Source organism: Oncorhynchus mykiss, chromosome 18, assembly GCF_013265735.2.
Source record: "Oncorhynchus mykiss isolate Arlee chromosome 18, USDA_OmykA_1.1, whole genome shotgun sequence".
NCBI lineage: Eukaryota > Metazoa > Chordata > Actinopteri > Salmoniformes > Salmonidae > Oncorhynchus > Oncorhynchus mykiss.
Window position 1 is genome coordinate 32,841,853 of NC_048582.1, and position 17,061 is coordinate 32,858,913.

The 17,061-nt window shown below is 46.7% G+C and overlaps 1 protein-coding gene across 2 annotated transcripts in view; it reads left to right on the forward strand.

Moving 5' to 3' along the window:
- The window catches only part of LOC110496032 (RNA binding motif, single stranded interacting protein), a 238,710-nt gene that overhangs the window by 121,504 nt on the left and 100,145 nt on the right, over positions 1-17,061 (forward strand). For both annotated transcript variants that reach the window (XM_036952519.1, XM_036952520.1), the window contains one exon: positions 14,974-15,131. In XM_036952519.1, coding sequence (XP_036808414.1) covers positions 14,974-15,131 — 158 coding nt within the window. The remainder of the gene's footprint in view (positions 1-14,973; positions 15,132-17,061) is intronic.

Here is a 17,061-nt window from a genome sequence, read left to right on the forward strand (position 1 = left end):
GCGGGTATGCGTACTTTAAATAAGGAAGCTCATTAAGCACATACAACAGGACACAGGTGAAACTAATAAGACAAAACAAACAAATAAACAAAAAAGGGATCGGTGGCGGCTAGTAGGCCTGTGACGACGACCGCCGAGCACCGCCCGAACAGGCAGGGGAGCCAACTTTGGCGGAAGTCGTGACAGTACCCCCCCTGACGCGCGGCTCCCGCAGTGCGCCGCCACCGGCCTCGAGGGCGACCCGGAGGGCGAGGCGCCGGGCGATTTGGGTGGAGGCGGTGGCAGTCTCTCAGGAGAGAAGGATCCAAAATGTCCCCGGAACCCAGCATCTCTCCTCCGGACCATACCCCTCTCAGTCCACGAGGTACTGTAGGCCCCTCACCCGGCGTCTCGAGTACAGAATGCCACGTACTGTGTACGCCGGGGACCCCTTGATGTCTAGAGGGGGCGGGGACCAGCCACCACCGGCCTGAGGAGAGAAACATAAAACGAGGGGTTAATACTCCCATCCCATACCTAGGAAGTTGTAACCTGTAACACACCTCGTTTATTCTCCTCAGGACTTTAAATGGCCCCACACACTGCGGCCCCAGATTCCGACAGGGCAGGCGGAGGGTCAGGTTTCGGGTCGAGAGCCAGACCCGGTCCCCCGGTGCGAACACGGGGGCCTCACTGCGGTGCTGGTCAGCGCTCCTCTTCTGCCGTTCCCCCGCTAGTCTTAGCGACTCCTGGACGGCATTCCAGGTGTCCTTGGAGCGCTGTACCCATTCCTCTACCGCAGGAGTCTCGGTCTGGCTCTGATGCCATGGGGCCAGGACCGGCTGGTAACCAAACACACACTCAAAAGGGGACATGTTCGTTGAGGAGTGGCGGAGGGAGTTCTGAGCGAGATCCACCTGCACATTACTCTCGGGGTGAAAACCCGAGGTCAAGCTGACCGAGACCCCCAGTCTCTCCATAAATGCCCTCCAAACTCTGGACGTGAATTGGGGGCCCCGATCAGAAACGATGTCCTCAGGCACCCCATAGTGCCGGAAGACATGGGTAAACAAGGCCTCCGCAGTCTGCAGGGCCGTAGGAAGACCGGGCAACGGGATGAGACGGCAGGACTTAGAAAACCAATCCACAACGACCAGGATCGTAGTACTTTCCTGGGACGGGGGAAGGTCGGTAAGAAAGTCCACCGATAAGTGTGTCCACGGCCGTTGTGGAACGGGGAGTGGCTGTAACTTCCCTCTAAGAAAGTGTCAAGGAGCCTTGCTCTGAGCGCACACCGAGCAGAAGGAGACATAAAATCTAACGTCCTTAGCTAACGTGGGCCACCAGTATCTCCCTCTAAGATTCCGCACTGTCCTCTCGATGCCAGGATGACCCAAGGAGGGTAGAGTATGAGCCCAACGGATTAGCTTATCCTGGACCCCCCAACACGGCCCCGACCCCAGCCTCGGACGCGTCCACCTCCACTATGAACGCTAAAGAGGGATCCGGATGCACATTGGTGAACAGCTCCTTCAGACGACTGAAAGCTCTGCCCGCCTCTGCTGACCAACGCAAGCGCACCGGTCCTCCCTTCAGCAGTGAGGTAATGGGAGCAGCCACCTGACCAAAACCCCAGATAAACCTCTGGTAGTAGTTGTCAAACCCTAAAAACCGCTGCATCTCTTTCACCGTGGTCGGAGTCGGCCAATTACGCACGGCAGTAACGCGGTCACACTCCATCACCACCCCGGAGGTGGAAATACGATAACCCAGGAAGGAAACGGCCTGTTTGAAGAACACACATTTCTCGGCCTTGATATACAGGTCATGCTCCAGCAGTCGCCCAAGTACCTTACGCACCAGAGACACGTGCGCCGCAGAATAGATCAAGATGTCATCGATGTACACTACCACTCCCTGCCCGAGCAGGTCTCGGAGAATCTCATCTACGAAGGATTGGAAGACGGCTGGACCATTTTTTAACCCATATGGCATGACGCGGTACTCATAATGTCCAGATGTAGTACTAAATGCGGTTTTCCACTCATCTCCTCCCCGGATACGCACCAGATTATACTCACTCCTCAGGTCCAGTTTTGGGAAGAAGCGCGCCCCGTGAAATGATTCCACCGCCGTAGCGATGAGAGGTAGTGGGTAACTAAACCCCACTGTGATGGAAGTTAGACCTCGATAAATCAATGCACGGACGCAAACCTCCCTCCTTCTTCTTCACAGAAAAGAAACTTGAGGAGACGGGTGATGCGGAGGGCCGAATGTACCCCTGTCCCAGCGATTCAGCAACATTTGTCTCCATGGCTACTGTCTCCTCCTGGGACAATGGGTACACGTGACTCCTAGGAAGTGCAGCGTTCTCCAGGAGGTCTATCCAGGAAGTCGTGACACTTACTTACTAGCCCTTAACCAACAATGCAGTTTTAAGAAAAATACCAACATTTTTTTTATTTTTTAAATAACAAATAATTAAAGAGCAGCAGTAAAATAACAATTGGTACAGGGGTACCGGTACAGAGTCAATGTCGCTTGCCGTGCGGTAGCAAAGAGAACAGTCTAAGACTAAAGTGGCTGGGGTCTTTGACAATGTTTAGGGCCTTCCTCTGACACCGCCTGGTATAGAGGTCCTGGATGGCAGGAAGCTTGGCCCCAGTGATGTACTGGGCCATACGCACTTCCCTCTGGTGTGTCTTTTCAGTCTCCTGTGGGGGAATAGGTTTTGTCGTGCCCTCTTCACGACTGTCTTGGTGTGCTTGGACCATCATGTGCATCAACAAAGTTATGTGGAAGCTTGAGATTACATGTTCAGTGTAGTCGGTTCAATTTTGTGTCTGGTGGATCGATTAGAACCTGAGATGAAACCGTAGGTAACTCATAACTCATTCAATGCCAATACTGATTGGTGTCATTGCCCTGTGTAGGGTGCTGTCTTTTGGATGGGACATTAAACAGGTGACTGACTGTCTGTGTTCACTAAAGATCCTATGGCAATTATTGTAAAAGTAGTGGTGTTAACCCCAGTGTCCTGGCTAAATTCCCAATCTGGCCCTCATGGTCACCTAATCATCCCCAGCTTCCAATTGACTCATTCATCCCCCCTCCTTTCCCTTGAAACTATTCCGTTGCTGTAAAGTCGTTGCTGTAAATCAGAACGTGCTTTCAGTCAACTTACCTGGTAAAATAAATAAGAAATAAAAAACTCAAATTTGTGGAGTGTATGGAATTAAAAATATGAGTAATTCACTATTCAAGACAATTGTAAAGTGTTGCTAAAGTGTGTATCATCACAATGAAATGGGGACATTATAGGTGCAATCTTACACTTGAGTAGCTCCACTCTCCTCCTTGATCCGTGACCTCAGTACAAGTTGACCTCACTTAGAGGGCGTCCCTCCCATCCCTCCATGCATCCTCCACTGAGGACCAGAGGTCCCTAACTCTGTCTTTTACACACACTGTGATCTGGACGTTCACCACGGGAGGTTGGGGGCCCCTTAATTGGGGAGGACGGGCTCGTGGTAATGGCTGGAGCGGAATAAGTGGAATGGTATCAAATAAGTCAAACACATGGTTTCCATGGTGTTTGATGCCAATCCATTTGCTCCGTTCCAGCCACTGTTTTCCTCCCCTCACTATTATCCTCCTGTCTTATCTCCCATCTCCGTCATGACTGATAACATTTGTCTAGACGCTTTATTGTTGCAATGTTGCAGGGCCCCTTAACGAGAGCCGTTCATTCATGCATGTGTCTCCCTCCCACACACACACACACACACACACAATCCCAGCAAGCTGTTGTTGAGACATGGGGAGATCTCAGTGAGACACAAGGGCAGGTTGTTAGTTTGTTAGTTGACTCAGTGTATCATCAGCGTCTGCGTCAAACACATTATCTATCTCCTCCAGCCTGGAACAGGACCTCTCCTCTCACAGGCCATTTAGATGCTAATTAGACTGTTACAAGCAGCCGTCCGGCCCCTCAACACAGGTCATCTGGTGCTAATGAGCCAATGAGACACTACAGTCATATGGCAACAATGATATCCTGTTGGTCTGGCTCTATCTGAAGGGAGGTGGCACTTTGAGGTTGACACAGGGAAATTGCAAATAAGTGTTTGTTTTGTCTATTTGGTATGTTATTATCACAATTTATACAGATATGATTGACTCTTATTCCGTCATCGGTCTTGGGTCTGTGTGACAGTTATGGCCATCCACTTTGGAACAAGCGTTTTAATTAATACTTTTAAGTGCTATCCTATAGGTCCACATTGTAGATTTTGTTGCAGGACTTTTACCCAAATACATTAAATTCAAAATATTATTATATGAAAAGAGAAAAACAAATTGTTTTGTAAATATCATAGTTTCTATATACATTACTTCTGACAATCAAATTGCCGTATGTTAAATGATATTGTGATGCATTCTGACTCTCAGTGTGCTTCCACAACACTTCCATTATTACTTTTGTATTGCTTTTGTTTGTGTTTGCGCCGCCAAATAAATACATTTTCAATATGTATTTCAATATCTCAGGGCCTCAGTCATGCCACGTTCGCCTGTGCTCTTGTGTCATTGCTGGATATTGATGTGGCGGTGTGAAGTGTGCTATTTCATTTCTTTTCCATTTGATGTATGACGTTTGTGTCGCAGTAAAGGCTTGTGTGCCAATCTCGGTGTTGCCTGAGAGTGTCGACACATTAGGGGGAAACAAATGAAGCTTTAACTCGGCTTAGTTATTCTATGTGTGTTTGTGAAACGGGCGTACAGCGAATGTTATTAGCTTGGCGGTGTAGAATTCTTAAGCGAGGATTGCATTTCATTTGGAGAGTAGGTGATGGAACAGAAGAGAGAGAACGTTTGTGATTGACGATGCTGTGGCATCCAAAATGGCTCATTGTTGATTTCATGTTGTATAACTAATAGTTGGGGACCCAACAGTGTGTACGGCCCAGTACATCAACAGGGGCCAAGCTTCCTGCGATCCAGGACCTATATACTAGGCGGTGTCAGAGGAAAGGCCAAAAAATGGTCAGAGACTCCAGTCACCCAAGTCATAGACTGTTTAACTCCATTACCGCACGGCAAGCGGGATCGGAGTGCCAAGTCTAGGACCAAAAGGCCCCTTAAGAGCTCATACCCCCAAACCATAAGACTGCTGAGCATTTGATCAAATGGCCACCCGGACTATTTACATTGACCCCCCTGTTTTTACACTGCCGCTACTCGCTGTTTATTATCTATGAATAGTCACTTTACCTCTACCTACATGTACAAATTACCTCAACTAACCTGTACCCCAACACACTGACTCGGTACCGGTACCCCCTGTGTATAACCTCGTTATTGCTTTTTTATTATGGTACTTTATATTATTTTTTTACTTTTGTTTATTTGGTAAATATTTTCTTAACTCTTTCTTGAACTGCATTCTTGGTTAAGGGCTTGGAAGTAAGCATTTCTACACTTGTTGTATTCAGCGCATGTGACAAATAAAGTTTGATTTGATTTAATATGTCAGCTCAGGTGATGCAAGTACAATGGTTAAACATCACTTAAATAAAAAAAATCTTATGAGACCATGTTGCAGAATAACCTGTTCCTGTGTGTCCTTTATTAAAAATACATATTGGTAGCAGAAGTACCCGTTGTGTGTATGTTTGAGTGTCCATGCATGTGTATGTGTATGAGTTATCGAATAAGTTTGCCTTTCAGTAAACAGTGAAGATCCCTGACCCAGAGTCTCGGGGTCCACATTCTTAACACAGACATGTGCTGGCAGACCGGCCAAGCAGAGGGGTCTTACAGACAAACCCTTTGAAGTCACTAATGATCGTGGCTCATTTGACTTATCCACAGTGGAGACAGCACGCATGGGGACTTTAAGAGCCTCGAACCCCATCCGGCGCTGCTCCACAGGTCACGTGGAGCGCTATAAAAACACATACCCAGAACACTAAAAGGGCCAACGAAGCGGGACACCCATCCCCTTTGGGGGTTTGTCAGGACAGGGTCACCCCATTTGTAGTTTATGGGGTCCTTGTGACCCGGAGAACCATGGGTCCGCACCTCGTTGGAAAACTGGAATACATTTGACATTCAAGTAATTTAGTAGACGTGCTTATACAGAGCGACTTACAGGAGTAATTAGGGTTAAGTGCCTTGCTCAAGGGCACATCGGCAGATTTTTCACCTAATCGGCTCAGGGATTTGAACCAGCAACATCTGGGTTACTGGCCCAACGCTTTTAACCGCTAGGCTGCCTGCCGCCTTAAGTGTCTTTTACCCAGTCCAGAGGCTGAACTAACAGGGCCCACTGTGAGGAGTCATTCATTGTGCTACCTCAGCAAGAACTACTGCATTTTTTTATACAATTCCACAGAAAATAACTTCAAGACTGTAGTCTATTGAGGCCACTGTGGGCCTTGCCAAGGTTGTTTCGTAAGTGGTATTTTTTTAAATATTTGACCAAATGTCATTTCAATAGCATCAAATATCGAATGTAGTGTCTTGAAAACAGGAAAGATTTTGTAGCCGTTTGATACTCAAGGAAACAATCTTCAGAATTGGCTTAACGTTGGACCAGCTAGCTAGCTAACAAGCTTGTGTGTGCTGAGCGGCACCAGAAGTAAAATGTTAAACAACGTCTTACCAATGTGAAACGTGATAACTATATTATCCTTAACTAGCATTGAAAAGGTTCATCCGTTCTATAATAAAAAAAATGTATCTCTAATTTCTGAATCGTGCTTGTAATGGCAGGTTGCCTACACATGCACACACGCTGGCAAAGATTTTCAGCTGGCAGGCAGACACTGGACTGATTTTCTGAGTGACGTAGTGAGGGATTAGCATTGGCACTTTAGCGTTTTCTTTCTGGGACTGGGAAAAAAACAGTACCACTTGCTGTGTGGAAGCAGAGAGAAGAGTCTATGGCTTGGGTGGTTGGAGTCTTTAGCGATTTTCCGGGCATCCTTTCTGATCTAGAGGGCCTGGATCGCAGGGAGCTCGGTCCCAGACCCCACCCTCTGTAGGGTCACTTTCCCTCGCGGTTCGGAGTCTGTTTCTCGAAAATGTCATTATTTTCCGGTTTTCGGTTCTGTTCTCTGAAACGGTTCAAACCCTTGCCGAGAACAGGAATGCATGGATCATATAGTCAATATCGGAAAAGATACACCACCCCAATCTCTACGACTTTGTTGAAGATGAGGCTTTCTGAGCTGGATAGAAGGGATAGTGAGATGGAGGCAGAAAATGAGTACAATTTGAGCTGGCCAGGTTATCTAGGCCGAGACAGGTCCCCTCTCTGAGTGAATCATCTATAATTTACAGCCATGTCTCCTGACGGCGTGATGTAGGGAGAGGTGCCCTCCTGGTCAACACAGGAATCAAACACCAAGTAGCAACACGCCCTAAACGAATCTAAACGAATGACCACCCACCAAATGATGTCAACAAACAGCAATTCAATCTCCCAAAAATGATATCATGAATGATGCATTAGGGCTGAGAATGAGAAAATGCATTTGCCAAGAACACAATGAGCTGTTGTAGCAACACCGTCATGGGGGGGAAATACGGTAAACGCATTATGAGAATGGGCGAGAGATTAGTGATGTTGTTTCACCTTGGGAGATGAGGAAGCATCATGATTATAAACATAATAGGACTTAATGAGACCGACCTGGGATTTGATCAAATAAAAGCCTATTTTGTCTGCCTGTTTAAGTCCTTGCTGTGTGTCTGTGCTTAAGGAAGAGGGGTGAGGCCATCCAGCACCCGGCGCCCATCTTCTTCCATGTTAATAATGCATTTTTGATATGAGCTCCACATGAAATTTTAATCTCTGGAATATTAGCTCACCAAGGGAGATACAAAATCTAATCAGTGGCCCGTGATTAAGCGCGGGTGAAGCACATATTGACCCATTTAAATTCACATTAACCCGCCATCAAAAATGTGTGAGGCATGGTACTGATGGCTGCTGGGATTGAGAGGTGCTATGTCTGTTTTGCTGGGATACGGTCCGATCGTCTCCCACGTTTCATGCCGGTGTAAGGGAGAAAATGAGAGCGGGGGGAGTGCGAGAGAGGTTGTCTTTACAGGTTCGCTTCACCTGGTTAATAGTTGTCATGCTGCCAATGTAAAGGTTCATGTATAGATTGAGGTATGTTTAAATGTATGTTTGATGTGAACGCGTCATCTTAGACGTTCACGTTGAACAAAGATTGCAAACGATATGGGATTTCTTGTCGCCATTCCATTTTTTTTCTCCAGATATTGCTAGCCGTCATTGAGACACGTTGCAGACCTTCAGTGTTTGTACGAGTGTGTACATTTGCTTTTTATTACTTACATTCAGCACAACCGCATGGCACGCCGTGGCATATTCCAACACCATCCAAACTCTCTCTGCCCACTAAATATTCCCCCCCCCCATCCCAGGATGGTAACCCAGCCCACCTCCCGCCTGGATGATGCCTCTTAGCCTAAAACAACCCTTTCCGCCTGGCTGGCGGGCTGACCCTTAATAATGTATCACCACCTCTCGTTCCCTCGCATGGCATCTAACATCTTCGGCAGATTAGGATTAAGCAATAAGGCCCGGGGGGGGGGGATATATAATATATATAATAGTACCAGCTACCTATTGTCCCGTAGGTGTCAGTAAACCATATCCAAATGCGTGTGGAGGAGGTGCTGTGGTGGTGCTGGGTGGGCCCGTGGAATTAAAGAGTGTTAAATTCAACTGAACACCTTGGTGCCTCGCAGGGGGTTGGTCGGACACCCTCAGCTGTCGCTGACATAGATTGTTGCGCTCACAGGAAGGGGAAGAACACTAGGTCGGAATCTGATGGATTAGACTACACTCCGTAGCAACGCATGCTCATTTTAGGATAGGGCTGTTTTTGTGGCAGAGTGGAGTAGTGGATTTGTCCTGGCTGGCTGTAGCTAAATGAAATTGAAGAAAACCATACGTTTGTGTATTGCCTCGTTATTAGTGTGTTATAGTTTTACCGTTATGGCTTAATATCAGTTTAGGTGCTGTTTGTTTTTAATGTGCAGTAATTCAAAAGCAAATGGCCGCCTTGGGGACGACACAAATGTTCTGCCTCTCATCTCTTTGTTTCTAATAGAAAGCATGGATTTACAATGTGGATTTTGTCAGCCCCCTAGTGTGGAGCATAAGGACCTCACACATTGCTCTCTCTCTCTCTCTCTCGTGCTGTACTCCGGGACTATGTGAGAGAGAGTGTATGTGTGAGCTATATTTATGCAACTCTCTGTGTACATTATGCATGTGCTTGCATTGATGCCTGTGTGTGTGTGTGTGTGTGTGTGTGTGTGTGTGTTTTTGAGGGGTGAATCTGTACTCTCACATAATTCTACAGCACCTTATTTAAGACCTAGATCCCCTCACACACACTTAACACACTTGTCTATGTGGCTGTCGAGAGAGGGGACGGTGCAGCGGACAGACAGAGGGAAGAGTGGCGGCTGGGACGTGTTTGACAACAGACCCTTCAAAGGCGGGTGGCTTGATCCCAACGCTTGGGGGTCTGGGATGGGCCTGGGAGGGGGTTTGGGGGGAGGCCCGTCGCTGGGAGCAGAGGGGGGGGGCACACGAACGAGTCTGTCTGACTGACAGCTCTTTGTCCCGTCGCCTTTTTTTCTCCAGCTCCTGACAAATTTAACCCGGGGCTGCTTTTGAACTGAGGGGATGTATTCGTTCACTTTCTCCCACGCCCTCTCCCGTCTCCCCATTTGCCTCTCTCTTTCTCCCCTGTCTCCCTCTCTATGTCATTTCCCACAGACCTGGGGTTCCACAGTAGAACCCATTCTACTCTAGCTCCCCAGCTTTCTCTCTGGCGACTTATGTGAGGAAACATAAAACATGTCCACACAAACTGTTTTGTTCCTTAATAGCCTTCCCCAGACCATAAAAACTAAAACACTACTACCCCTCCTCCAGCCACCAGCCATTGTTTTGGCCCCCTCCTGTGGCTGGGAGTGGGGGGGGGGGGGGTCATCCAATCTCCTTGTCTCCCTACCTGGGGAACCGTGAGCTCCCTTTACCACCCCGAAGAGAAGAAACAGCCACCGGACGAATCAGAGAGCCTGTGGAGCCAATTACCCAGCATGCTCTAATCCTCTCTCTGAACAAGAGGGGGAGGGATGGAGAGGTAGGGCAGTCAGAGCACCGGTGTAGTGTCAAATACACTGCCCCCCAGTCAAGATGCACCTCTGTCTGTCTGTCTCTTCTCACTTTTAGCATTTCAATGAATACAAGCTGGATTGCCTGGAGGCAGACCGTGAGCGCTGTTAATGGCCTTATCCTTAAGGACTCTTTTATGATTCCTACCTCTCTCCATGTCATGTCAGAGCTCATCCTCTCTCTCTTAACCCCCTTCCCTCTTTTCCTTCCCTCTCTCTCGTTCTCTCATTCTCTCCCCCCTGTCTCTTGTTCTCTCTCCCGCCCCTACAACGAGGTAATATTCATTGAAATTATACTGAGGTAAACAGAGCAGACCCTTAATATGACAGAGGCTGTCGGTTCGGGCGCTGCGTGCCATCCGTCAGTGGAAGTGATGCGGGGCACCGTCATCTTCCTGGTGGCAAGGTGGAGGAATTATCCCCATCAAAGAGCCCCTACAGCCTGCAGGCATCCCATTAACCTTCCACAGCACAGCTCAATGGCAAGGAGACACTTTGCCAAGGCCCCTGCAAGCAATGACACACACACACACACACACACACACACACACACATCCCCTTGTACATGCACACATTTGCTGATACATAGACAAACACACACACACCATGACACACACTTAGACAAACATACACACACATACACATTCACCTCAATTACTTTTTCATTTATGGCCTGACAGCTGAGCATATGCAAAATTAAATCTCCTGGAGGAATGGGGCCGGCCCATCTCACCTTGCGTCAAAACGCACTCCTTTCCAATCCTCCCTCCAACCTTTTCATCTGGAAGGAAAGGCAACAGCGGGGTATTACTGGGTGTGTGAGGCAGAATGCCATCAAAGCGGAAATTTTGTGAGACGTCCGAGTGTAAAAGAGCTCCACATGTTAATCCCTCTGCAAACGCTGGGCCGCCCGTTAACACACACACACACACTCACGCACACACACACACTCGCGCACGCACGCACACACACGTAACTCATGAATACACCATGTAAAACATACTTTAGCATGGACCCCTTACAAAAAAAGATTGCAGTTTTGAAACTGCAGTAAGAGTGCAGTAACTGCAGTTGACCTGTGGTATTTTGGACAAACTAACTGCAGTGTACACTGCAAAATTACTGAAATTTAAAAAACGGTCCTATTTTGGACACAGTATTTGCAGTGTATTGCAGTTATACTGCACTCTGACTGCTGTCTTTTTTTGTAAGGGACAGAATGGTGTTAAACCACCAAAACAACAAGGTCTTGTTATTTTCCCTGAAATCTGCTAATTGAGTTCCTGGTTAGAAGAAGACCAATGTTTTCCTGTTTTTTTCAGCATGGGTTTTAATCAGATCCTCCATGTCCTGTTCGATAAGACACTTAATTAATCAGAGAAAAGACTGACAGTCGGACGGAAACACGACGGCTGAGATACTTCCTCTGCTCTCTATCGATAACACAAACAGAGGGAGGAAGCAAATAGAGAGAGAGAACAAAGCAAAAAGAGGGGAAAAGAGAAAGAGGGAAGAAACAAAAAGAGAGAGAGAACAAAGTAAAAAGAGGGGAAAAGAAAGAGGGAAGAAGCAAAAAGAGAGAGAGAACAAAGGAAAAAGAGGGCCAAAGAGAGAGAGGGAAGAAGCAAAAAGAGGGGAAAAGAGAGAGAGGGAAGAAGCAAAAAGAGAGAGAACAAAGCAAAAATAGGGCAAAAGAGAGAGAGGGAAGAAGCAAAAAGAGGGAAAAAGAGAGCGAGGGAAGAAGCAAAAAGAGAGAGAGAACAAAGCAAAAAGAGGGGAAAAGAGAGAGAGGGAAGAAGCAAAAAGAGAGAGAGAACAAAGGAAAAAGAGGGCCAAAGAGAGAGAGGGAAGAAGCAAAAAGAGGGGAAAAGAGAGAGAGGGAAGAAGCAAAAAGAGAGAGAGAACAAAGCAAAAATAGGGCAAAAGAGAGAGGGAAGAAGCAAAAAGAGGGGAAAAGAGAGCGAGGGAAGAAGCAAAAAGAGAGAGAGAACAAAGCAAAAAGAGGGGAAAAGAGAGGGAAGAAGCAAAAAGAGGGGAAAAGAGAGTGAGGGAACAAGCAAAAAGAGGGGAAAAGAAAGAGGGAAGAAGCAAAAAGAGGGGAAAAGAGAGAGGGAAGAAGCAAAAAGAGGGGAAAAGAGTGAGGGAACAAGCAAAAAGAGGGGAAAAGAGTGAGGGAACAAGCAAAAAGAGGGGAAAAGAAAGAGGGAACAAGCAAAAAGAGGGGAAAAGAGAGAGAGGGAAGAAGCAAAAAGAGGGGAAAAGAGAGAGGGAAGAAGCAAAAAGAGGGGAAAAGAAAGAGGGAACAAGCAAAAAGAGGGGAAAAGAAAGAGGGAACAAGCAAAAAGAGGGGAAAAGAGAGAGGGAAGAAGCAAAAAGAGAGAGAACAAAGCAAAAAGAGAGAGGGAAGAAGCAAAAAGAGGGGAAAAGAGAGAGGGAAGAAGCAAATAGATAGAGAGAACAAAGCAAAAAGAGATAAACAAGAGAGGGAAAAAACAAAAAGAGAGAGAGAACAAAGCAAAAAGAGAGAGGGAAAAAACAAAAAGAGAGAGAGAACAAAGCAAAAAGAGAGGAAAAGAGAGGGAAGAAGCAAAAATAGGGGAAAATAGAGAGGGAAGAAGCAAAAAGAGGGGAAAAGAGAGAGGGAAGAAACAAAGAGGGGAAAAGAGAGTGAGGGAACAAGCAAAAAGAGGGGAAAAGAAAGAGGGAAGAAGCAAAAATAGGGGAAAAGAGAGACAGGGAAGAAGCAAAAAGAGAGAGAGAACAAAGCAAAAAGAGAGAGGAAAGAAGCAAAAAGAGGGGAAAAGAGAGAGAGGGAAGAAGCAAAAAGAGAGAGAGAACAAAGCAGAAAGAGGGGAAAAGAGAGAGGGAAGAAGCAAAAAGAGGGGAAAGAGAGAGGGAAGAAGCAAAAAGAGAGAGAGAACAAAGCAGAAAGAGGGGAAAGGAGAGAGGGAAGAAGCAAAAAGAGGGGAAAAGAGAGAGAGGGAAGAAGCAAAAAGAGAGAGAGAACAAAGCAAAAAGAGGGGAAAAGAGAGAGAGGGAAGAAGCAAAAAGAGGGGAAAAGAGAGAGGGCACTGAGTAGAAAATAAGAAGTGCCCAAGGCTTAGTCACAGTTTGTTCCCTCTACCTCTGAAAGAGGCCATTTTAAAGGGGTCATGTCTGTTGATGTCTGGGTTGGGTTTTGTCATTCCTCTCTTTGGCTAAAGTGAAGTACCATGTTTAGGTGTTAGCCCTCAGGGTTGTTAGCCTCCTAGCCTTCTAGCAGCACATCACTGCTTGCTCTCATTAAGGGAATGGGAAGAGGCTGCTGGTAAAGTGGATTCCTTGGCTGGTCATTCTTCTCTGTGGCTAAAGTGAAGTATCATGTTTAGGTGTTAGCCCTCGGGGCTGCTAGCTAACCTGCTAGCTATACCACAGCACAGCTTGCTCCCATTCAGGAGAATAGAAGACGCTACTGTTAAAAAATGTATGCCTTTGCCGTGGCTGCTTGTACTCCAGTGTGGCCCTGGGTTCGGCGGGCTAAAAAGTGTGATGAGATGTGATAGATGAGTGCTGGTGGGTGTCCAGACTGACCGTATTGGAGAGACGCAGCTGGCCCGCTGCCACCCTCTCTCCCTGGCTCTGCCCCCTCCAGCTGTGCCCCCACTAGCTAGCTAGAACCCTCGGGCGCTACAGACCACACACACACACACACCTTAGTGTACACTTACACACTCACTGGTGTACACATACACACATCGGTATTCAGAAACACATAGACAAACAGACAATAAAAGGCCACTAAAATGTGAAGTTTTGTCACACAACACAATGCCACAGACGTGTCAAGTTTTGAGGGAGCCTGCTGACTGAGGGAGCAATTGACATGCTGACTGCAGGGATGTCCACCAGAGCTGTTGCCAGATAATTGAATTTTCATTTCTCTACCATAAGCCACCTCCAACATCGTTTTAGAGAATTTGGCAGTACGTCCAACCGGCCTCACAACCGCAGACCACATGTATGGCGTTGTGTGGGCGAGCGGTTTGCTGATATTGTAAACAGAGTGCCCCATGATGGCGGTGGGGTTATGGTATGGGCAGACATAAGCTACGGACAATGAACACAATTGTATTTCATCGATGGCAATTTCAATGCACAGAGATACCGTGACGAGATCCTGAGGCCCATTGTCGTGCCATTCATCCGCCGCCATCACCTCATGTTTCGGCATGATAATGCACAGCCCCATATCATACGGATCTGTACACAATTCCTGGAAGCTGAAAATGTCCCAGTTCTTCCATGGCCTGCAGACTCACCAGACATGTCACCCATTTAGCATGTTATGTTCTTTGATGCTCTGGATGGACGTGCACGACAGCGTGTTCCAGTTCCCGCCAATATCCAGCGACCACGCACAGCCATTGAAGAGTGAGACAACCTTCCACAGGCCACAATCAGCAGCCTGATCAACTCTATGTGAAGGAGATGTGTCACACTGCATGAGGCAAATGGGGGCCACACCAGATACTGACTGGTTCTGATCCATACCCCTATCTTTTTTAAAAGGTATCTGTGACCAACAGATGTGTATCTGTATTCCCAGTCATGTGAAATCTATAGATTATTTAAAGCGTAATTGATACTTAGTTTCTAACACGCTTCCTCGTTCTCTCTGTTTCCTGTGCATCTGTCTTTGTGTATGGTTCTGAAACCAAGTGGCCCAATGTTGGGACAGCAAAGCTCTCTGAATCTAAATCTCTCTCTCTCTCTCTCGCTCCACAGCAACAGGAGCAGGACCCCACCAACCTGTACATCTCCAACCTGCCGGTATCCATGGATGAGCAGGAGCTGGAGAACATGCTGAAGCCGTTCGGTCACGTCATCTCCACGCGCATCCTGAGGGACGCCAACGGGGTCAGCAGAGGGGTTGGCTTCGCCAGGTATGTTTGCTGGTACTGGTGTAAAGTACTTAAGTAAAAATACTTTAAAGTACTACTTAAGTCGTATTTTGGGGGTATCTGTACTTTACTTTTTATATTTTTTGACTATTTTTACTTCACTACATTCCTTAAGAAAACATTGTACTTTTTACTCCATACATTTTCCTTGACACCCAAAAGTACTCATTACATTTTGAATGCTTATCAGGACAGGAAAATAGTCAAATTCACACACTTATCAACAGAACATCCTTGGTCATCCCTACTGCCTCTGATCTGGCGGACTCACTAAACACACATGCTTCGTTTGTATATGATGTCTGAGTGTTGGAGCCCCTGGCTTTCCGTAAAGAAATAAAAAACAACGAAATGGTGCCATCTGGTTCGCTTAATATAAGGAATTTGAAATTACTTATACTTTTACTCAAGTAGAATTTTACTGGGTGACTTACTTTTTTCTTGAGTCGTTTTTCTATTAATGTAACGGTTTTCTTCTATCTCTGACGAGGAGGTGTAGCAAGGATCGGACCAAAATGCAGCGTAGTTGGTGTTCATGGTTCTTTAATAAAGAAACTATACATGAATATACTAACAAAACAATAAGCGTGCGAAACCATAAACAGCCTATCTGGTGACAACAAACACAGGGACAGGAACAATCACCCACGAAACACTCAAAGAATATGGCTGCCTAAATATGGTTCCCAATCAGAGACAATGATAAACACCTGCCTCTGATTGAGAACCACTCCAGACAGCCATAGACTTTACTAGAAAACCCCACTAAGCCACAATCCCAATACCTACGAAAAACCCCAAGACAAAACACACCACATAATAAACCCATGTCACACCCTGGCCTAACCAAAAATAATAAAGAAAACATAGAATACTAAGACCAGGGCGTGACAATTAAGGTATCTTTACTTTTACTCAAGTATGATAGTTGGGTACTTTTCCACCACTGCTTGCTGGAACACACACACTCACGCCAAAGACAGATTCTGTATTGCCTGAAGAGTGTGTATGTGTGTGTGTGGGGTGGGGGGGAGTGTGTGTGTGTGTGTGTGGGGGGGCTCCGTGAGATATTGACACTTGTGTCTGCATAGCATTATGCTACTTGTCTAGGCTCTATTTTCCTCCTGTAAAATGAGACTTTACCCTCCTATCCCTTCAAAGTCACGTACATCCTCCTCATTCTCCACACTGCTCTCATTTCTCTCCCCACAACTCAACACTCCCAGCTTGTTTACCCAGAGGAAGGTGTTCATGAGAACAACAACACCATCTTGCAGAGATTTCTCTTAATCAGCCCGTGCTGCAGTCCCCTCCTATTCCCCACTCTATTACAGTGGGTTACAGAAGGATTGACAGGCAGACTCCTGCAGATCAATACACACACACACACACACACACACACACCAACACAACAGCTCAGCGCAGGCTAACACACTCCACCTGTTCAAGTAGGGCTGAGTGGGGAAGTAATATGATGGGGAAAGAGAGGAGTGGAAGGGAGAGGCAAAATCCGAGAGATGCTTAGGGATACTGTTGAGGAAAGAAGAACAGAGAGATGCTTAGGGATACTGTTGAGGAAAGAAGAACAGAGAGATGCTTAGGGACACTGTTGAGGAAAGAAGAACAGAGAGATGCTTAGGGAGACTGTTGAGGAAATAAGAACAGAGAGATGCTTAGGGAGACTGTTGAGGAAAGAAGAACAGAGAGATGCTTAGGGAGACTGTTGAGGAAAGAAGAACAGAGAGATGCTTAGGGAGACTGTTGAGGAAAGAAGAACAGAGAGATGGGGGGGAGAAAGTCCATAGAGCGGGAGAGCAGAAAGAGGGATGGGGGGTGAAGAAATAGGGAGTGAGCAAGAGAGATGGAAAGGCAGAAGGAGAGAGCGAGAGAGATAAGAGTGCATCCAAAATGG